Source organism: Planococcus citri, chromosome 2 (assembly GCF_950023065.1).
Source record: "Planococcus citri chromosome 2, ihPlaCitr1.1, whole genome shotgun sequence".
NCBI classification, from domain to species: Eukaryota; Metazoa; Arthropoda; class Insecta; order Hemiptera; family Pseudococcidae; genus Planococcus; species Planococcus citri.
The window spans coordinates 35,777,359-35,800,606 of record NC_088678.1 but is presented as its reverse complement, the minus strand read 5'-3'; the positions used below and the strand labels follow the sequence as shown (position 1 = coordinate 35,800,606).

The following is a 23,248-nucleotide window of genomic DNA, read 5'->3' as shown; positions in this document are numbered from 1 at the left end:
CAGGATGTTTGCCTCAAAGGGCAAGGTTCAAATATCAACAGTTACGAAATGGCTTCGAGAGATATTGACGACGAATTTCCATTTGGTCATTTACAACTATTTAAGCGCAAACAGTCAAGCACGAATACCCTAAAACCAGATTTCGTGCTGATGTCAGAGGACGAGCGGCAAGATTGGCAATCTGGTATGCTAAGATTGAATTTCTTATTTAAAGACTCAACGTCCTCTTCGTAGCAGCTTCGTCATCAACTGCAGATAAAACACGTTTGTGATCAAGATGGTTTTCGAGGCGTAAGGCTCTAATTTTTTTTCGATAGCTACTTAATTTTCTTTTAAGGTGTACCAATTTTATAACTACCTACGAGAATTTTAAATGGTCTACACGACTGTTTGTTCTGTATAAATAAATAATATGAAATTAAAAAATAGCGTACCTAATTGAAACAGCTTTGTCTGACAGTTTATGAAATTGCTCGTTGGGCCTGAATCGTTTTTCAAAATAGGTACCTACCTATTTGCAATTTGTATTGCCACTTATTGATATTGATCTCTTGTTATGAGACGGTGAAGGTACCTAACTACCTCTCTTCGTAAAAAAATTTCAAGTCAATTCCAAAATTGTCGATGGAGCATCCAACCAAAATATTTTTGAATTTTGTTCATAGGTATGTACATTCTGCATACATACATATAAATTTTGTTTTGAAAATGTATCTGTAAATATAGCCTTTGTGAAATTCATTTTAACCCTTACAACTCGAAAATAAGCATTTTTGAGCCATTCTGGGTCCTCCTGAAAGTTTAAAATTATCTCCAGGAATTTAAAATCGTGGAAAAGGTGATGAAAGAATAAAGTTATTTCGTTAGAAATCTTACAACCAGTTCTGAAGTAAAAGAAATGAAATATTTTTTCACGTACCTACATATTTCGATGCAATTCAAAATTATTGCAATTAACGTCCGCAGCATACCTTATTGCATTTTTTTCTTGATTCGTTTTCAATCTTGGAAGCGAAAATTTTTAAAATTAGTTTGAAACAGTCTAGACTGCATTTTTCATCCCCCACACCCCCCCCCCCAGCCGCCCTCCCAAAAAGATCGTTCAACCAGTACATAAATTAGGCAAAATACACTTCCAAATTACTTACCTACATTTCAAGAGTTTAATTTCCTTGAATATTCGAACCAACACTCTTTTAATTTTAAAGATGGGCTACTCTTACCGAACTTTTTTGTCTATCTTCAAAATAAGTATACGTCAGAACACAATACATACGTATGTTGAAATACCCATTGCCCCTTCATCTTGTTAGTATAGGCAAATGTTTGATCGCTGGGTTAGATTTTGATTCGGTTTTCACTTTTCAGCAGGAGTTTCCAGCCAATCATCAATTGGCTTTTGGCTATCAGTCTTTAGCTTAATTTCCATTGGTTGAAAAAAAAAACTGGCTATTGGCTGACACCCCCTCAAAATACTCGGTATGATGTGTAGATGATGTTAGATACACTAAACAGCTTAGTAAAGGCTAAAAAGACAAAAGAGACCCAAAATCATCTTCATTTCACTCATTGGCCATTGCCCCTTCAATTTGTTAGTAGGCAAATGTTTGATCACTTGGTAACTTTTTTCTACACCTACTTAAGTACATAGTTAATAGGTACCTACGTCACGTCTGCGTATACATTTTTGGATTTTCAAAAAATCATCCAAAACACTATGAGTTGTTGAAATTCTAGAGCAGGTACAAGTGAAGAGTACACGGAAAGAATCAGACAAATCACTTTTTAAAAATTTTTTGTTACAGTTTTTTAAAGTATTAGCATGCTCCGATTTTGTAGTGAATTTGAATTTCATCAAAGTAAACTGACTAGAAATATATTACACAACATCTCACATCAAACACAAATCGAGACATAATGAGAAAAAAATTAAGAGATATTCAAGAGATACGTCAGTTACAAGTTAAAAAGTATAAAATCAGATTTTTTCAAAATCTAAAAACGGACCCCATTTTCCACTCCTCAGTGTAAATTTAATTCGACCCTAAACTCACTTTTGAAAATTTTCGACTTGTCTGGTTCTTTCCGCGTGGTCTTCAAGTTGTTCCTCCCAAAAATCGCATTCCTGTTCAAATCGCGATGGTAGACACCTCAAGTGGTTCTGTTGTTAATGTCATACGACTGGTAAGTTAAGTACCAGTTGGCATATTCTCTGATGATTTATTTTATTTTTCACACAACTGTAAAAAAAAATAATTACGTTTTCAGTTATTGAATTGCATAGGTAATCATCAAAGAAAAAAAAATAATTTTGATACTTGATGTGCAGGTATCCTCTTTTTTTGACACTAATAGACAGTTGAAATGTCTTTTTGACGAGCCGCTTCAATACAATAACACTCTCCTATATACCTAATGAAATGAATAATAAGTAGGAACTCATTGACGAAGCATTTATTTAGGTAGGTACTTCACTTATTGTGGAACCATGTCGATGAAAATGATTTCAACAATCTTTTGGGTATTTATTTTTTTTGCTCGGGTGAGTACACAAGACAAAAGCTGATTGATTGCCTGGATACCAACTTGATTCTTAAAAATAGTATACTAGAGTAAAATACCGGCTCTATTTATTCTGATTTTATTTTTATTTTTCTCAACAGATGCTTACAGCAAACAGCAGTCCAATAGCCACAAAAACTGTCTCATACTCACCATCTGCACCCGGGACTATGATATAACGACGGGGTATTCCATTTATTCCTAAAAAATGTTGAGGAAAAAAGGTTAAATTGATGGATAAAAATAGATTAAAAAAATTAATTTTTAATCAGTTATTATTTAAAGAAACATTAAATAATAATGGAGATCAAAAAATAAATCTTGAAAAGATTGAAAAGATTACTCCTATAGATAATACATAATGAAAATGAGCTACAAATATGACACAATGAAACCAGATGCTTTTGAAATAGAAGACGAAATTACAAGGGAATCCCTTCGGAAATCAATGATTTTCTCACCGGACACTCCGAATTACATTGAGTCTAGAATTGAAAAAACTGAGCAAGATTCGAGCGCAAATGAAAATTTCAACGTAACTACGGATTTGTATGATGATTATAATTGGCTTAAAGGACAAGGTTCTAGTATCAGTTACGAAAAGGCTTCGAGAGATATTGAAGAATTTTCAACAGATCGTTTTCAAATATTGAAGGGCAAACAGTCAAGCACGAATACCCTAAAACCAAATTTGGTAATAATGTCCGAGCAAGAGCAGCCAAATTGGCAATTATCTAATTTGTTAAAAATGAATTTCTTATTTAAAGATTCAACGTCCTCCATTATGGCAGCTTCGTCATCAACTGCAGATAAAACACGTTTCTGATCAAGATGGTTTTCGAGGCGTAAAGGTTCTAATTTTTTTCTATAGCTACTTACGATTCTTCTAAGGTGTACCTAATTTTATAACTAGTAGGAGAATTTTAAATGGTCTACATATATTTTGTATGCATATACCTACGGCGTTTTTCGCCCCTCCTTCCCTGAAAAAAATCATTCAACCAGTAGACAAATTATGCAAAATACACCTTCAAAATACATTTCAGGATAAGTTCATTTCCTTCTTAATTTTTTGGTGAATTTTTTTTAATTCAAATTTTGGTCCGTTTCTATGACTATAAGAAATCAAACATTGATAAAAGTTGCTATGGAATGCTGATAGTTATTTGGTTTTCAGCTCATTTTTTACCCCTTAAATCGTTTGGTGGTGATGGTTTCGAGCTCTTTTTAGGGGTTTAACCGAGTTTCTGGATTTTTCTGTGCTGACAAGACGTTGAATTTAATTTCTCATTTTTATGGGTGCTTATGGATTTTCCTAATCCAGTAGATACAGAAAGATTAAAAAATTTGTTGAAGAATTAAAACCATCATCAATGGATTCAAAAGATCAATAATGGTGCATAAGATATGGATTTCAGTTTTATTCAATTCTAATTTTTTTATTTAAAATGTCCAACAATCAACAGCGTTTCGTTTATTAGCAAAAAAAAAAAAAATCAGAGGACGAGCGGCAAGATTGGCAATCTGGTATGCTAAGATTGAATTTCTTATTTAAAGACTCAACGTCCTCTTCGTAACGTAGCAGCATTCGTCATCAACTGCAGATAAAACACATTTTTATTGTGGTCAAAATGGTTTTCAAGGCGTAAGGCTCTAATTTTTTTCGATAGCTACTTAAATTTCTTTTAAGGTCTACCTGATTTTATAACTACGAGAATTTTAAATGGTCTACACGACTGTTTGTTCTGTATACATAAATAAATAATATGCATGAAATGTAAAAAATAGTGTACTTATGTAATTGAAACAGCTTATTGTCTGACAGTTCATGAGATTGCTCGTTGGGCCTGATGAATCGTTTTTCAAAATAGGTACCTACCTATTTGCGATTTGTATTGCCACTTGTTGATATTGTAAGGACATAATCTCTTGTTATGAGAAGGTACCTCTCTTTGTAGAAAAAATTCAGGTCAATTCCAAAATAATCGGTGGAGCATCCAACCAAAATATTTTTGAATTTTATATGCGTACCTACATATATAATAATTTTTTTTTTTGAAATGTATCCGTAAATAGCTTTTGTGAAATTCATTTTAATCCTCTCAACTCGAAACCAAGCACTTTTGAGCCATCCTGGAGCCTCCTGAAACTTGAAAGTAACTTCGTTAGAAATCAATGAAATGAAATATTTTTTCAAGGTACCTATTTCGATGCAATTCAAAATTATTGCAGTTAACGTCCGCTGCGTACAGCATTGTTTTCTTGTTTCTTTTTTAATCTTAGAAACAAAAATTTTTCAAAGTCTGAATCGCTCACGGAATTTTTTGCTCTCCCTTCTTCACAAAAAAAATCATTCAACCAGTGGATAAATTGTGCAAAATACACCTTTAAAATAGGTAGGTACATTTCAGAAGTTAATTTCCATTATAATTTTTAGGTGCATTTTTTAAAATTCAAATTATGCCCCGTTTCTGGATTTTACTGTGCTGTGTAATGACGAAAAAATCGTCCATATTTACCTCTTCATAATTTTACCCCATCTGTAAAATATGTATTACTTCGTTTCGGTTTTATCACTTCTTTTCAATACTTTCAAACTATGTATAAGAAAGAGCGGCCTCTTATAAAACCATCCCATACCTCTTCCTCACCTTTCCACCATAAACTGACTTTACTGTGTCGCCACTTTTTTCCAATGTTTTCTTCCTACTTAGAAAAACAAGCGGCTCGCAAAGTTTTATTGAGCTGCTTGTTAAAAATGTACATCCATTGTTTTCTATAAAAACGTCAGTGGCTTCTTAAATCCATCCTATACCTTCCTATACTAAAAAACAATCAAACAATAAAGTTCTCCTTTGAAATCCACTTCATAAAAAGTGCAGTGGCTTCCAAATGTAAAATTCCATATTTTTCAATGCAACCTTTTCCCAATAAATACTCAGCTCTCAGCTCACCAAATCATCAGTTCAACTTCAGCTCTTTCTTTGCTGACTTATGTACTTTACTAGTACCTACCTAGTGTTACTTTTATCAAAGTTTGTGTATCAAGTTATACCTACTTGTTCGCGATTAACGTTTTGTGTGTTTCATCAACAATATACTTTTTTTAAATGAACTTTTCGAACTTTTAATTTTTTTAATTAATCGGAGATCCTGTCATCACAGCTGGTAAGACGCTGAATTTAATTCGTTTTTATGGGTAGGTATATGTACCTACATGAATTTTTCTAATCAGTAGGTAAGATACAGGAAAATCTGATACATGAAGTTATTAATTCCATCATTTCGAAAATCATGTGATTGGGTATATGGGTACCTATACCTAACATACTTACCTAGTAAGTAAGATTATTTTTGGCGTTTTAAGGGGATTTTTGTGCGCATATTTAGGATTTTTTGTAGAAAGAATAACCGAGCCCTGATTATGAGCAACTGTATTTGAGCTGTTAGAATTCTATTTGAATCGCAAGAAATTAGAAAGCATTTATCACTCAATAATTTAAATAAGTACCTACACCTATTTAAGTACATAATAGGTACGTCGTACGTCACGTCTGCGTATACAATTTTGGATTTTCAAAAAATCAACCTGGAGTATGTACAAGTGAAGAGTACACGGAAAGAATCAGACAATAAGTCACTTTTTAAAATTTTTTTGTTACGGTGTTTCAAATTATCAGAATGCTCCAATTTTGTAGTGAATTTGAATTTCATCAAAGTACCTAAATTGACTGGAAATATATTACACAACATCCTACAAACACAAATCAGGCATAGTGAGAAAAAAATTAAGAGATAGGTACTTATAGCCTAAGAAAATTAGCCGAAAAAAGGGGGTCATAGGGAAACGCTAGATGGCAAGCTGAATTTTGGTATACTGGCCTATTTTTATACCCTAAACACGAATCCTTGGTGTCCCCACCTGTCCCTAGTGAGCTTTCCCACCAATCGTGGATTTTAGCCCCCCAAATGAAGTTTTTCACCCCTACTTCCCGAAATTGTGGTCCTAGCCCAAAAATGAGGTCTATAAAAGTTGTTCTAAATCAATTTTCCTATCAGATGAGCTATGAACCAACTTCCTCCCCCTAAGGGAGGTGGACCTTCAGTCGATTTCAAGTAAATTTGCGTTGAATAGAAGAATGCGGGGGTGAAATCTGAATTTTGGTATACTGGTCTATTTTTGTACCCTGAACACGAATCCGTGGAGTCCCCACCTGTCTCGAGTTATCTTGCCCCCAAATGTGGATTTTAGCCCCCCAATGAGGTTTTTCACCCCTACCTCCCGAAATCGTGGTCCTAGCCCAAAAATGGGGTTAATAAAAGTTGTTCTAAATCAAATTTCCCATCAGATGAGCTTTAAACCAACTTCGTACCCCTAAGGAGGGTGGAGCTGGACTCAATCAAACATAGCGGGTTTTCATACCTATCATGGTTCAGATTCAAAAACCCGCTATATTTGATTGCGTCCAGCTCCACCCCCCTTAGGGGGAAAAATTGGTTCATAGCTCATCTGATAGGAAATTTTATTCAGAACAACTTTTATAGAACTCGTTTTTGGGCCAGGACCACAATTTCGGGAGGTAGGGGTGAAAAACCGCTGAAAAATTTCATTGGGGGGCTAAAATCCACATTTTGGGGAAAAATCACTTGGGACAGGTGCGGACTCCACGGATTCGTGTTCAGAGTACAAAAATAGACCAGTATACCAAAATTCAGATTTCACCCCCGCATTCTTCTATTCAACGCAAATTTACTTGAAATCGACTGAAGGTCCACCCCCCTTAGGGGGAGGAAGTTTGTTCATAGCTCATCTGATAGGAAAATTCATTTAGAACAACTTTTATAGACCCCATTTTTGGGCTAGGACCACAATTTCGGGAAGTAGGGGCGAAAAGCCTCATTGGGGGGCTAAACCCCACAATTGGGGGAAAAGCTCACTAGGGACAGGTGGGGACACCAAGGATTCGTGTTTAGGGTATAAAAATAGGCCAGTATACCAAAATTCAGCTTGCCATTTAGCGTTTCCCTATTCAATGCTAACTTTCTTAGGCTATTAAGAGATACGTCAGTTTTACGAGTTAAAAAGTCACTCACCTCAAGTGGTTCTGTTGTTAATGTCATACGACTAGTAATGTACCAGTTGGCACATTCTCTGATGATTAATTTTATTTTTCACCGCAACTGTAAAAAAAATGTTTACGTTTTCAGTTATTGAATTGCATAGGTAATCATCAAAGAAAAAAATAATAATTTTTATACTTGATGTGCAGGTATCCTCTTTTTTTGACTCTAATTGACAGTTGAAATGTCTTTTTGACAAACCGCATCGATACAATAACTCTCCTATATAATGGAATAAAAAGGTACCTAGGTACTCATTGACGAATCGATTATTTACTTCACTTATCGTGGAACCATGTTGATGAAAATGATTTCAACACTCTTTTGCGTGTTTATTTTGTTTGCTAAGGTGAGTACTTCTACTTACATAAAACTGCATGGAGCTGATGAGCTGATGGATTGCCTAGATACATACTTACTATAGTACAATACCTACTCTATTAATTCTGATTTATCGTTTATTTTTCTCAACAGATGCTTACAGCGATCAGCAGTCCAATAGTTACAAAAACTGTCTCAGACTTGCCATCTGCACTCGGGACTACCGAAGCAGAACATGAAACAATGAAACCAGATGCTTTTGAAAGAGAAGACGAAATTACAATGAAACCTCTTCAGAAATCAAAGATTTTCTCACCAGGCACCCCGAATAACATTGAGTCTGAAATTGAAAAAGCTGAGCAAGATCCGAGCGCAAATGAAAATTTCAATGTGACTGCGGATTTTTATGACGATGACTACAATAAAATGCAACAAGATGTTTGGCTAAAAGCACAAGGTTCTGATATCAGTTACGAAAAGGCTTCGAGAGATATTGGAGAATTTCCCACAGATCCTTTTCTATTATTGACGGGCAATCAGTCAAGCACGAATACCTTAAAACCAAATTTCGTGATGATGTCAGAGGACGAGCAGCAAGATTGGAAATCTGGTATGGTGAATTTCATATTTAAAGACTCAACGTCCTCTTCGTAGCAGCTTCGTATCAACTACAGATAAAACACCTTTGTGATCAAGATGGGTTTCAAGGCGTAAGGTTGAAAATTAAAAGTTACGATTACGAATTTGTAAAAAAAATAAGCAAATATGAAAGAAATAAAATTAAATAAAAAAAAATTACAAATTCAAATAATCGTATCTGTCGCCTGTGATGCTTGCCAAGCGCCAGAAGGCAATTAAAGGACAAGGTTCTAATATCAGCTACGAAAAAGCTTCGAGAGTTTTCTACCTATTGAATTTTCAACAGATCGTTTTCAAATATTGAAAGGCAAACAGTCCAGTACGAATACCCTAAAACCAAATTTGGTGATAATGTCCGAGCAAGAGCAGCCAAATTGGCAATTATCTAATTTGTTAAAAATAAATTTCTTATTTAAAGATTCAACGTCCTCCATTATAGCAGCTTCGTCATCAACTGCAGATAAAACACGTTTCTGATCAAGATGGTTTTCGAGGCGTAAAGGTTCTAATTTTTTTCGATAGCTAGATACTTAAGTTTCTTTCAAGGTGTACCTAATTTTATAACTAGTACGAGAATTTTAAATGGTCTACATATATTTTTGAATTTTGTATACATAAACCTACGGCGTTTTTCGCCCCTCCTTCCCTGAGAAAAATCATTCAACCAGGAGACAAATTATGCAAAATACACCTTCAAAATACATTTCAGGATATGTTAATTTCCTTCTTAATTTTTTTAAATACAAATTTTGGTCAGTTTATATGACTATAAGAAATCAAACATTGATAAAATTGATGTGGAAAGCTGATATTCGGTTTTCAGCTCATTTTTTACCCCTTAAATCGATTGGATGGTGGTGGTTTCGAGCTCTTTTTAGAGGTTTAACCGAGTTTCTGGATTTTTCTATGCTGGCAAGACGCTGAATTTAATTTCTCATTTGTATGGGTGCTTATGGTTTTTCCTAATCCAGTAGATACAGAAAGATTAAAAAATTTGTTGAAGAATTAAAACCATCATCAATGGATTCAAAAGATCAATAATGGGGTATAAAATATGGATTTCAGTTTTATTCAATTCTAATTTTTTTATTTAAAATGCCCAACAATCAACAGCGTTTCGTTTATTAGCAAAAAAAAAAATCTTCCGCAGATCAGAAGCACGTCCGATATTTTGCATAAGGTAATTACTCAAAGGAGGGATCTGCATCTTATGCACTCGACTTTTCAGCATTTGCCTAATCAGGAATTGAAGGCGCTATTATTATAAGATAAGTACCTTACTTTGTACTTTTCTTCAAGTAAATTATACAACAATAACACAGGCATAAGTACCTATGTGGAATTAAAATGGTAACGAATAAGTAATTATGTACGTAAGTACCTAATTGAAAATCACACCAGAAAAATGAAACGTTATTGGTAAAGTTGTTGAAATTTGTTGCTCATCTGAAAATCCCAACCAACACTCTTTCAATTTTGAAGATAGGATATTTTTACTCAAACTTTTTTGCTTAAAAGTATTTTCAAAATTTACATCAAGACACATGTTGAAAATTTTTTACCCATTGCCCCTTTAACTTGCTAGTATAGGCAAATATTTGAACACCAGGTTACGTTTATTTTTGACATAAAAAAATTTACTAGGTACCTATTTTCTTTATTTTGTCGAAATTATTAGATAAACAACTCGATTCTATTGAATATTCAATCTTTTTTTTTTCAACTCTACATTATGGACCACCCTGTATATCTTGATAGATGAAGCTTTATTTCTTTCATCATCTCGAAAATCATATGATTGGGTAACTACCTACCTACTAGGTACCTACATTGCAGAAAAATAATTGATTGCGTTCATTTTAAAATTGTTGTTAGGTAGGTACCTACCTATTTTATTTTGTAATACACATATGTATAAGAAATTACCAATTAGGGACGGGTGTACCTCCTCGTAGAACTTGTAAGTTTATCACACGTTCGTCATACATTTTAGAGCATTTTTGACATTTTTAATACATAAATATTCAACAATACTACGGTTTAATTCAGCACTTACCCGCCACCGTGACTGCATCCATGTGATGTGCTGAATGCTGATGTGTTTTCTCATTTCAGCTGAAAACTCAGAAAACGTACAGTTAAGGTTCTATTGGACTCACGCTTAAGTGCGTAGGTAGAATAATATGTATTGATTAATGTTGAAATTCAGAATAATTCATTGCTTTTTGTTCGCGAATGTTTACAAAACTGTCAAAGAATAATCATTCTGATAATTTATTTCAATTTTCATTCAGGAAACACCTCGCATAAACCGAAAATCATTTCGAATACTGCAATTTTTCTTTTGTAGACAGATACTAGGTAATTGATATCACCGACATCATTAAAAAAAAAAAATCATTCATTTTGTTAATAGTCTACGTTTTGTTGACTGTAATCGATGATTAAAACGATGCTTTGATGCATCACGCCGTCATCATTAGATATAAGACTTCTGCTTGGAAGAATTTTTCCTATTCGTTAATCATGTCTCCAGAATCTAGTTCGATTTTCTTTCGTGGACTTCTACTTTACATTTTGGTGAGCACAAGTAAATGTTGACTCAATAGACGTAAACTAACAATATCGTTACAAAATCGTATTAATATTTATTTTCATTCGATTGTTTGTGAAGATGTGTACAGATGGCATTTCAACAGCAGTGATTTTTCAACAAACCGTTGAAAAAGATTTTCCAAATTTTCCATCGGCTTCAACGGTACAAATACAGAATGATTTTGAAAGCAACGAGAAAAATGTTACGGAGCCTGCATGGAAATCAACAATTTCCACCTCGAATAACTCTAAAGAAGCTGAGACGTTGGACAAACAAATTTCAATATCAAGAGGCGATGAAATGATGACGGAATATTATTTAGCTCCTAGAGATAATAGTTGGGCTGCTTACGAAAACCCGGGGTCGTTCCAAGTGAACCCTGAAGACAAATACGAAAATTCAAAACGGGATGAATTATTGCGATCGAACTTTTTGTTCAAAGGTGGTAAACCTGAACCTCTTCCTAAGCCTTAATAGTTGCATATTTTGTTGAATGGGAAGAGATCTATTCTTGAAAACAAAGTGAGGCGCGATCAACATTTTAAAATTAAAGTCAATTTTTTTATGCAAATAAGTGGAGTAATTTATGTGCATTTAAACTAGAAACACTTATAAATTAAATTTTTATCCTTAAGAGAGAAAAACGTGATACAAAATACAAATTTTACGCAATTTTTGATTTGCTGATTTGAATTAGTAAAAAAATTTGTTCTCAAATTCTCGATCTGAATCACTTAGTTAATAAAATCAACACGATTAAAAAATGAAAATTTAATGTATTCTTCAATAAAAAATACTTACGAATACAAACAAAACCCATAAACCACATTCACTAAGAGGCAATAAGGTGGGAGACACGGAGAAGGGAGGAATAAAACGTACACACAATTACAAACTACTTATCAAATTACAACGTGGGGTGTTACAACGAACGGGGAAAAATGTTTATACATAAAACTAATTCAATAAAATTCAACGAGCGACTTAACGAGGTAACAATGATAAAAGAAAAATGAAGGGAAAAAAAGGAAGATAGAAATATAACCCACTGAAAAAAATTTATGTTATCAAGCGTAGTGATTAGGTGGAACACTTATGTCAATAAAAACATCCATTTGATCTGCAGTAAACTGAGTCTTGAGAAAATTCCAATCGGCATAATGAGTTCGTTTAAAGTTACCCAGTGTTTTACGAATAGTACTCTGCAAATATAGCAAAAAAAAAAGAAAAAATTAATCGAACGAAATTAAGTACACTAATGAATAGGCAGCATATAAAATCGTATCAGGTACCGGAATCGGTTCGGGATCGCCGAGATGATCTCCAATTTCGACGAAAAGTTCAGGTACTTCGGGAGGAACAGTGTAAGGATGGGCATTTATGAACGAACATAAGCCAATTACTCCGGCATGTCGAATATTTATGTTACTTTTCTTGTTCAGAGGTTTTTTACGCATTTTTTTGAATTTATCCTGCAAAACAGAACGATTAAACGATAATTTTTTGAACATGCTACGAATTCTCAAAACCGTCTGAATATACTAACAAGTAATTCTTGAGTTTCTTTGATGATATTGTAATGTATGAATCCGCTAATAACTTCGCCAGCTTTTTGACGTACTTCGCATCGGTCGTCTTCTAATAGAGTTCCGAGAATGATTAAAATCTGCGCAAAAATACGAAACATTCGGATGAAAACATCATCAAAACGGAAACGAAAATACATTCGTTAATTTTTTTCTCTGATTTTCAAACATACTCGAGTAATCCATTCTTGACGAGTTGAAATAATAAACACGTTATGGAAAACGAAAACTTGCAGAAAATCTAGCCCTGTACATTTGGTACACCAACTGTTACTTTGTGAAACCTGAGGAGCAAACCATAATAGTAAACTTGTTTTTTGCATTTTAATTTCTGGCATAATTTTGCTGATAAAATACGGATACCTTTTCGATAGCTTCGATAAAAATGGGAACGTCTTGAGGATGAACGATGCTAAAACTCATTAGAGACAAGGTACCTTTGCAGATTTCTTTCAGCTCGTCATCGTTGTCGTAATTTTCCATGTAGCAAACTAACGGACAGATTTTGAAAAACTCTGGTTTCATTTGGTAAACGCATCGTTGGATAGAATAAGTGCACCATTTGCAAACTGTCACAGAAAAAAATCAAATCCATTAGTTTCATAAATTGTTACTCATCATTACGGAACACTACAACTTACCAGTTTTCAAGAGTTGTATAGCTTCTTGGATTTCTTTATCGCTATCGATATCCATTTCATCTCCATTCGGGGTGCCATTTTCGTCTGTAAAATGAAAGAAAATTTGAAAAACCAGAAAGAACGATGTTTTAGTTATTTGATTGAACAGGATGTCCCATTTCATGTCTGACTCATTTCGAATCACTCCACAATGAAGTGAATGAAACAAGAAAAAAAATACCGTATTTGATAGAACTGAGGGACACACCCTACATACATTTTTTTTGAATTGCATCATTAAAAATGAAAAATAACCAAAGGCTGTAGAAACGATTACTTTGGAAGTCGTGAAAAAAATAATGATGAAATTTCGAAAAATTAAAGAAGAATTAATATAAATAAAAATTATACAATATGTGACGGCGCATACAGAAAGGGGACACGCACCCAAAAACAAGTTTTTGACAAAAACGCGTTCAAAGTTTTTGAAGTTATTTTTGAATTTTACAGTTGTTATTTTAGAAATATTAGGATGGTTACTGCTGGGTACGTTCAAGACACACTCTGGCAGTCTCTTTGGGAACTTTTCGGGATAATTTTATATTATACAGGGTGGCTCAATTATAATTGTGCTCATTTTTTTAAATTTTTTTTGATTTTTTAATTTTTTTCGTTATTTTAATTTTGAAATCAATCTGGAGGCCAAACGGAGCGTTCTACGAGAAAAATACATCAACCAAAGTTGTAGAGAATTAAATTTCCAAAAACCTATAAGAGGTTTATTTTTCTCCAAAATGCATAGTTTTTCCGTTTTTCTCAAAAAACAAAAACTTCATGATGATCACCGTAAAATTTCTGTTTTTTGAGAAAAACGGAAAAACTACGCATTTTGGAGAAAAATAAACCTCTTATAGGTTTTTGGAAATTTAATTCTCTACAACTTTGGTTGATGTATTTTTCTCGTAGAACGCTCCGTTTCGTCTCCAGATTGATTTTGAAACTAAAAAAAATTTTAAAAAATTGATTTTTGGTTTTTCAAAAAAATTTTCTTTAGGTACGTCACTTTAGAGCAATTTTTTACCCGTTTAGAGTGAAAATCCAGGCTCAACAATGGTTCCATCGAATTCTACGATGAATTTTATATAAAAATCAATCATTTAAAAAAAATCCATTTTTGGGCTGCGTGTCCCCTTTCTGTATGCGGTGTCACATATAACAATTAAAAAGTCACAAAAAAACAAAACACTCGAGAAAATGACTTTAAAAAAAATTAAAAGCAGACAAAAAAACACAGCTGAGCTACAGCGTGATTATTAAAATTATTTTTTTAAAAAAAGAAGCAATAAAATGATTAAATTAAGCCAAAATTATCAAAAAATTATTGATTTTTGAAAAGTCGTCAAAGATTAATTAATTGAAGGCAAAATTTTATTCGAAAGTCAAAATACAAATTTTTAAAGCCTAAATTTGTTAGTTTAAGCAGAAAAGTTGATTCAGGAAATTTTTCAATGTGACCGGTGAACTGTCATAAAATTTGAAATAATTTTTCGATAGTAAAATTCAAAAATATAGAAAATGAAAAATTCAGAAGCAAATCATCGAATATTGACATTTCACCTTGAAAATTTGCTGAATAATCTAACAAAAATGTAAAAACCACGTGACATTCGAAACTCTTTAATAGAAAAAACACAATTTACGTTAAAATTCAGCCTGCGTACCACGTTTTGGAAATTTAATTCGTCGAGAATAATACACTATAAAATAAAAATCGCATAATTATCAGAAATAATTCGAATATTCGACGAATAAATACCTAAGAACATATTAAATTAAGTACAGTTGCTGAAAAAGTATGCAAACCTGGGTTAGCTTTGCTATTGGGAGCAACGCTGTACAAAATTTCCAATCTGGGCAACAAGTACTCGATGAATTCAGAAGCGCGAGGCGAACACGTTCTGTTCCAATTATCGGTTTCGACGTCAGTCTCAAAAATAGAAACTAGAACTCTGCGTGGAAAAATACAAACGGATATAATTTTTTTTTGTTATGTGTACAGACGATGAGCACCGAGTCTTCGGGACTTCTGGGGTTCAATCGATAGTGCACATAATGACCAATACGAATAATGGTCTGATTAGTAGGAAGTACTCACGATCCCAAACGTTCTCTAAGGTTTTGGTACTGATTAGCAAGATGTGGTTTAATATCTTCTAATAATCTGGTCCATAAATGTCCTAAACGCCACGAATACATGCCACCTCCTTGCAAGGAGAATAATCGTCTGAAAGAAAAAATTTACGGTTAGTTGAAATTTTAAAATTCGTTCAACTTCAAAATGTGATCAATTCACTCACCCGCAGTCTTTAAATGAAGCATCTCCTTTTATCGGCGCATCCATTAAAGCTTCCAATAAATGGTGACTTTTATTCACATCACAGTTATACTATAAGATGAAAACATAAGAATCATTTTTTTTGTTTTTTGTTTTTCGGAATTTACAACTAAACCAAAGACCAAAAAAATCCTTACTAAAGCTGATGCTATCGCAGTACCCCAATTTTTCTGCGTCTCTACAGTTACGTTATCGAGGGATTTTTTCAATAAATCGGCACACCATTTAGTCACACATTGGGATTTTTCATAGGGCCATAATTTCGTCCCTTGAATAATACCTAATTGAAAAAAATAAAGAGGTAGTTAAATTGTTATTCTTATTAGCGGACATCTAATTCGAATCAAAAACGTTACCAGCCAGCATTTCAGCTGCGCATCTTTGACAACCATCTTGCTGATCATCTGCCAATCTTTCGACGTGCGGTTTCAGTATTTCAAAATATCGATCTCCGTGTACTTTAAATATATACTGAAAAAAAGAAAGAGAGATATATAGTAGAGTAGTTCCATCTAAACTGATATTACTATGGCTTTTCTAATCTTACTTTGAATAAAGCGATCTGAAAGTATTTCAGAGGTTGCCCTTTGCTTTCTTCTAACGACAGGTATTTTATCAATTTATCAATATTGTTAGTGTCTCGGAAAAATGCATCTACTTCTTTATTTACCGCAGTAAATTCATCATCTTTCAACGTATTCATCGGCTGGGTCGCTGATGAGGAATGTAAATACAATTCTCTGTGAAAATGTGCCATAATTTGAATTAAAACCAACGAAATTGTGATACTAAAGCTGAGAAGAAAAAATGGAATTCAGAACTAACTTGGGCCAACAATAATATCCGATATAACACGAGTAAGTATACCGAGCTTCGTTCCATTCAGTTTCATTTTTGGGAACATTATTTTCATGATAAAGACACCACGAATTATCAGGTCGAGGACCTGGTTTCGTCGGTACAGAGGAATCGCCTTGGCTATTTTTAATTGCGAATGGGTTTACTTTCTCACGAACAGCTTTACGTTTAGTAATTTTCATAATGCATACGACACATTTAATAGCCATCTGAAACACGGAGAGAAAAACATAAGTTGAACCAGTTTAGATGAAATGATATTTGATTGAAATAGGTTACGCTTACCTTTCGTAAAATTACGGAGTCGTGTAGCAATAATTTAAGGAAAAATCTGACAATCTCTACGGGTATAGGTTCCTCCGGAGATAAAAATAACGCTAAGAATGACACAGCCATCAATTCGTATCTCCAATGTCTTTGGTGAAAAAATAAGAAAAATTAGAAACAGAATCAATATGAACACGGATAGTGAAAAATACAATAATAATTACAAAGTTTTGGATTCAGCTGCCTCTAGCATGGATTTCAATAACTTTAAATAGCTCTCCGTAACTTTTGAGTTTTCTTTCTGCAATCTATCGGAGCCTTTTTGAATCTGTTCATCGGAGGGCAACTCGTGTAACATTTCGATTTCGGAATGAGACCATAATTCTTTAGCTTTTTCAACAACTTCGTTCGGCATCTGAAAAATGTTATTATTTAAATATCGATAAACTGATGATATTTTCCCAACGCCATTAAAATTCTAAAATCGAATTTTTACCTGCATCTTCAAGGAGAATCGACAAACGTTGTTTACTATGGTATCTGTCACATCGCTTAGCAATTTAACCACAGCCGGTTCTTCATTCGGAACACTGTTCACTAAAGCCGGTAAAATATCTTGCAAAGTATCCATAGATTGTAACAACATTGGCCATTCCTTTCTCCTCTGACCTTTGAGTATCGCCAAGGTACTCTAAAATGAAGTTCACATAATACTGTATTAGTCCAAAAAAGTTATCAGAAAAAATTATGGTAGGTACAGTTTAACATTCACAATTCAGAATCAATGTACCTTGTACTTTTCGGAAAATTTATTTTCTCCTTTCAAATTTTCCACAATTTGGTCCTTAATGACGAAAGGTAATTCGTAATAAACTCGTAACATTTTATGAAGCACTTTCTGAGCTTTGGATTGCACCTGGAGAATTTCAAAAACAAAATTTATACTCAGCACAAAAATTGATTTTCATTATCCAATAATGATTATAAATATTCATACCGGTTTATAATCACTGGTCGCCAGCTCTAATATTTTCATTATGGCTATCTTATGCGATTCGGTGAAAACATGTTCGGTATGTTTACATCGAAACATGTGTTTCAAAGCCATTTCTTCGATCAGCATGAAACGTACGTTACGTTTTGAAGGAATTAGACGATTTTCAAAGAACATCTTGGGCATCTTGATACCGTCTTTGTGAACTTTATAATCGGATTCCAGCGATTCATCATAGTACAGAAGGTCTGACCAGATCTGTAAACAATACCAAAAGTTGATAATCTTTGAATTCTCAATTATTTTTTTGTTCGAGGAGTAAAAAGAAGCATTACATTAATTAATAATATGAACGAAATGGTGTCATCGGATTCTTTAAGAAGCTTGTTCTGTAAGAGAGCCATTTTTTCCATCAAGACCTTGTAAACGTTGGAGCCATCGGGCATTCTTATATATCGTTTCACTCCCAGTTTCAAAGTCATGGGGCAAACTGGTAATTGGGATTCGGATCTGTGCAAAAAAAAATTAATTCCTAGGTGAAATCAAAAAACTGTAAAAATTATTTTGAATTAATCCAATCTTACAATTTCAATGGTGGCTCGTCTCTCCAAGGATCCAACAAAGTGCTGCAGGAGAACAGCGAGAAAATGATCGTTAGCGTAGCTCTCAAGTTTTCTCTGCAAAATTATAACGCATAAGGTTAGTTAAGAATTGAAATTTCGTTGGTTCGTAAATTCGAAAATATTTACCTGGATAATTCTATTTCGTTATTTACATATTTATCAATAGTTTCCAATTCCGGCATTAAATATTTCCAGAAAATTTGTTCAACTATGCTGATTTCTTCTTCCGAAGGAGTGTACCATTTAATATTCAAATTATTTATACCGGTGGTTTTACCCCACTCCTGCGTGAAATATCAAGAAAACTTATTATTTACAAAAATATTCCACAGCTCGATTCAGAAACGAAATGGCCTTACCTTCAAAGGTAAATTTTCGGAAATATCATCGTACGATGTGGTGCTGCTGCGATACTCGGTAGGATATGTTGTGCTGAACAAAATCAACAACTGAGCCAATAATCTAGTACTGATTTCATAGCCTTCTTTGCATTTCAAATGCAACGTTAAATCCAACATTTCTTGCAACATCGGAAGATATGGTTTTATGGCGTTCGGCGAAGCTAATACAATCTGTATACAAAAATATAGAATTCAAAAACTGTCACGATTAGACGAATCGGTTTAACGAATGCATTTAAATGTAAACTGAGATGAAGAGGCGAACCTGGATAAATACATAAAAAAATGATAAACATCTTCAATTTACATCGAAAAATCCTCGATTTTTTTTCGCATCAAAATACAAACCTCAGAAACGAGCATCATTTTATAAAGCAATTCGTCATCTAATATCTCTTCATTTTTCAAATCTTGATTTTTTCCTTGTTCAATAACGAATGAACAAAGATTGGGCAAAAATAATTTGAAAGTTTCTTCGCCATTAACCTGATGGAAAAAAATTATTTCAGTTACATCTTTAATTTGTCACCCATTCACTATACATCTGATAATATACTTTGGCAAATGCTCTTATCATAGAAGCAATAGCTTGGCCAGCGACTTCTCTCTCGAAAATTTTCGTGATAGAATAGTTATACAATTTTTTTAAAGCTTCCTACGCAACAAAGACAAAAAAGAGTGGGATTAGAAACAAGTTGGCATCGCTTCATCTATCTCTCAAGGTAAAATATATATATCTACCATGAAAATAGAACTGGATAACTGGCCAACAAGGGAATGACATGAAAGCCACATAATATCATACACGCTTTGCTCGTCTTTATTACGATCATCGCCGATGTTATTTTCTATTCTTACGTTTTCCTGGACTATACTTTCAATAAGTAAAAATATGCGGTCGAAAAATTGTAAGACAAATTCTTCAAACTGAGACGTAGCACTAGCTAGTTCTTCTTCTTCCTGCAAAATAACCATTTTTGTAGAATAAACCAAGAATTCTGAAAATTACTCATGTTATAATTTCAACTTACCGGAGTGAGATCCGAATAATGAGATGAAGCTGACGAGCAGTCAACCAAGGGAATCATATTTGAAAATGTACAAATGAGCTGTAGCGCGATAATCGACTTCCTCATGTCATTAGGATCGATTCCAGGTAGAATAGCGAACAGTAATGGAATCACGTGGTTTTTACCCCCTTCGTAAGTACAGTTTAATCCGCCACTAAGCATCGGTCTAGCCACACCACATATGCTTTGCAAAGCAGATATCAACTTATAAGGTTCGGTTAAAGAATCCACGGTAGCGTAAAATCTGCAATAGGGAGAACATTTAGAGAAACGATACATAAATGATCACGCATTTGAGAAATTCTTATTTACGTGTCGAGTAATGGAGGCACCACGATATCTGGTCTGAGAGTGGCCAGATCGTTGAATATTACAGCGAAATTCATCACAGTCGAAGGAGAAAATACCGCCTGCATGGCAACAGATTGTACACTAACGACAAATCTGCGTATATCTTCATCGGTGAGTTTCTTCTCCGGTGGAATATTATTGTCCCAAGATGGTTTAGCGAATCGTTCTCTGCAATAAAAAAATTCCCTTAAAATTCGATAAGCGTCAAATGAATGAAATAATAATGATTTACGAACCTTTTAACTCGTAAGACGAAATTTCGGACGAGTTTCTTCAAAAATGATTTTATAATAGAAACCCAATACCCTGTATTGGCCGGATGGCAATATGATTCAAGAATTTTCAATAGCTGCTCTAAATAATCTTGGCTTTTACTTTCTCCGCCCTGCAACCGATCATTATTAAGAAAACAATAACACATATTTTACCAATAAGGTGTGCATGATTGAAAGAAACATACTAGCGTCGACACAATCCAAGAAGCAGCTGATTCTTCGGAAACTTTAGACAGCTTCAAAGAACTAGTTTTTTTGTAATGAACCGGCAGCTTGAAAACTTTTAGAAAACGCGAGTACATGATTGGCATATATTTCTCCCAATCGATACGTCCAACGTTGACCCAAGCCAAGGTAGATATCAAGTGTAAAATATGCTATAAAAAATATTCCAATTATTTCACTGACGTGCCCCAACATTGCGATAATATAAATTTTCTTACATCTTCCCAAAAGAAACAATTATTACTGCAAACATCCCATATTTGCATTAGTTCTTCAAACCATAAATTATGAGTTACGTCGGCTAATTCTGGTCGATTGCTCAAAGGTAGAAATAAGCTCAACATGTGAATTCCAAATTTCATTGCCTTTGTGTCAAATGGACAAAGATATGGTCTTAGTTCTTCCAATATTTCTTTCGTCGATTCTGGTGGGAAATAGCTGTAAAATATTTCACAATCAGTAAGGTGAAATCATAAGATGAAAATAATTTGTGCATCAAAGAACTTACTATCGGACTGTATTAACGATCAGTTCCAAATCGTACTTCACATTCCTGTTTAAAACAAACAGTAAGTTACAGGTTTAGCTGTTCTGAAATATTTTTATAAAATACGAAAATGAGACACCCACGGATTAATGGACATAATCGCTTGTTTTATTTGACTACACCAGAATATTCTTTTACAGATATTATACAATGGTCTCCACGGTAGGGTTAGATCTTCTCCTGGAACAAGAAGTCTTCTTTTTCTGTAACATTTGTGAGGATATAATTAGAATAATTTTGAGATAAAAATATTACGGATCAATCGAAATCAGTTTTTCTATCATTCGGAAGTTATCAAATCAAGTAGCGTTAGATTCCGATTCCTAGTAATTTTTTCAGTTCATTGAAAAATTATTTCCATAAAATCGATAAAGTTCTTGACCGTAAAACAGATACAAAAATACTTCAATTTTTTGTACCAACTGGATATGGCTTCGGGATATCTAATACGTAATAAAATCTACTAATTAGAGTGGAATTCATGTAGATAACTTGCCTCAGCAGAGTACATAACATCGTATGCACAGATGAATTGTAATCGGGTATGACATCCAGGGAGACATCAGCCCGAGTTGCCATTTCGTATAGAATTTGTATGAATAAGACATGGTCTTCCTTTGTGAATTTTAATCCGTACAGATGAACGTACCTGTTAAACATACGATAAGTTAGAAGTGTACAGTACACCGGATGATGTGAATTACAGAGGTATTATTAGCTAGAATTATACGCAACGAAATTTAAAAAATCTTTGGGAAGTATTTCATCACCCAAGATGGATTTTTTAATTACTGGTAGCGATGGGAAAAAAAAATAGTCAAGAAGTTTCTGAACAGCTTCTGCGATTTTGGATTTTCTGGGAGATAGTACCAGTGATTTTTATTCAATAAACATCGCTTTGGGTATTCATTTTTTTAAAATCTGGCATTTTTTAAAGGATGGTAGAGAATGTAAAATTACCACAGCAATCTGGCATTCCAGTAGATGAGATACTGTCGAGGTTCTCTGAGTAAAATCGAAGATCCAAAGTATGTCTTGAGCTGTCTGAGCTGCTCGTAAGCTTCTTCATCAAGTTCATCTCCGTATGGTAAAAGTTTAAGCTTTTGATTATCTTTTTGAAACTTTATGTTTTTATACATTATGATTTTCAAAAGAAAAATAACACGAAAAACGCAAATCACCTCCGCACCAAGATACGTGTACTAAGTATAGCAATGTAATGATGATTATGTTACATTTTACAATTTTTTACATCACACAAATAAGTTCTGATTCACCATTACATTGCAAATTTAACGCATTAACATTATGTAGACAAGTATGTAGTAACATCGCGAAAAAAATTGTACTTGTTCCAAATTTTCGAAAACTTTCTTCAAACCGGATTCCGCTGATTACCGAAACAATGACCCTATCGTTGAAATTTTAAAGCAACGAAAAGCTTTTAAAAATGTTTTTTTTGCGCTGTCCTGGTTTTTTACTGAATTATTGCGATATACACGATTAATTTTTTTGAGCTCTATTCAAAAAAGCTCACGATTTTTCATAAAATTGCAGCCATTGCAGGAAAAATTGCCTGAAGAATAAAAATCAATTTTTGAAACTTGCCATTTATGTAATTACCGAGAATTACTGCAATAACGCCTAGATTTTAAAAATGAACATAGGTTATCGCTTTTGTGACGTCACATTTCATCAGACACCATTTTCGGCTATTTTCGGCATCTATTTATTTTCGTATTCTATCTATGTCGTCGACCGTATATAATGGACGAATAATTCAACGGTGAAAAAATG

At 33.7% G+C, this 23,248-nt stretch overlaps 1 protein-coding gene across 3 annotated transcripts; it reads right to left on the bottom strand.

Moving 5' to 3' along the window:
• Positions 1-11,995: 11,995 nt before the first annotated feature.
• LOC135835571 (proteasome activator complex subunit 4-like) lies at positions 11,996-22,803 on the bottom strand. 3 transcript variants are annotated; one of them, XM_065349900.1, is made up of 35 exons: positions 22,412-22,800; positions 21,948-22,100; positions 21,535-21,654; positions 21,413-21,457; positions 21,123-21,342; positions 20,865-21,056; positions 20,641-20,789; positions 20,366-20,572; positions 20,015-20,297; positions 19,725-19,943; positions 19,540-19,638; positions 19,332-19,469; positions 18,942-19,154; positions 18,709-18,866; positions 18,544-18,636; positions 18,295-18,469; positions 17,963-18,217; positions 17,756-17,881; positions 17,462-17,656; positions 17,190-17,380; positions 16,984-17,113; positions 16,666-16,907; positions 16,388-16,580; positions 16,197-16,311; positions 15,978-16,120; positions 15,803-15,891; positions 15,601-15,729; positions 15,309-15,454; positions 15,167-15,202; positions 13,467-13,550; positions 13,189-13,394; positions 12,999-13,109; positions 12,786-12,905; positions 12,532-12,711; positions 11,996-12,441 (listed from the first exon to the last, which is right to left on the bottom strand). In XM_065349900.1, exons 1-35 carry the CDS (start codon positions 22,588-22,590, stop codon positions 12,307-12,309), a joined length of 5,469 nt encoding a protein of 1,822 aa, XP_065205972.1. In that variant the 5' UTR covers positions 22,591-22,800; the 3' UTR covers positions 11,996-12,306. The 3 variants fall into 3 exon arrangements, with proteins under 3 accessions (XP_065205972.1, XP_065205973.1, XP_065205974.1); XM_065349901.1 differs by lacking the exon at positions 15,167-15,202; XM_065349902.1 differs by lacking the exons at positions 11,996-12,441; positions 12,532-12,711; positions 12,786-12,905; positions 12,999-13,109; positions 13,189-13,394 and having other exon boundaries at positions 15,146-15,202; positions 22,412-22,803.
• Positions 22,804-23,248: the final 445 nt, after the last annotated feature.

Coding starts and splice junctions, on each gene's coding strand:
- LOC135835571 (XM_065349900.1), bottom strand. CDS start 22,590: ATGTATAAAAACATAAAGTTTCAAAAAGATAATCAAAAGCTTAAACTT. Junction 21,057..21,122: donor ATTGTTTCTTTTGGGAAGAT/GTAAGAAAATTT, acceptor TATTTTTTATAG/CATATTTTACACTTGATATC. Junction 15,892..15,977: donor CTGCGATAGCATCAGCTTTA/GTAAGGATTTTT, acceptor TTCATCTTATAG/TATAACTGTGATGTGAATAA.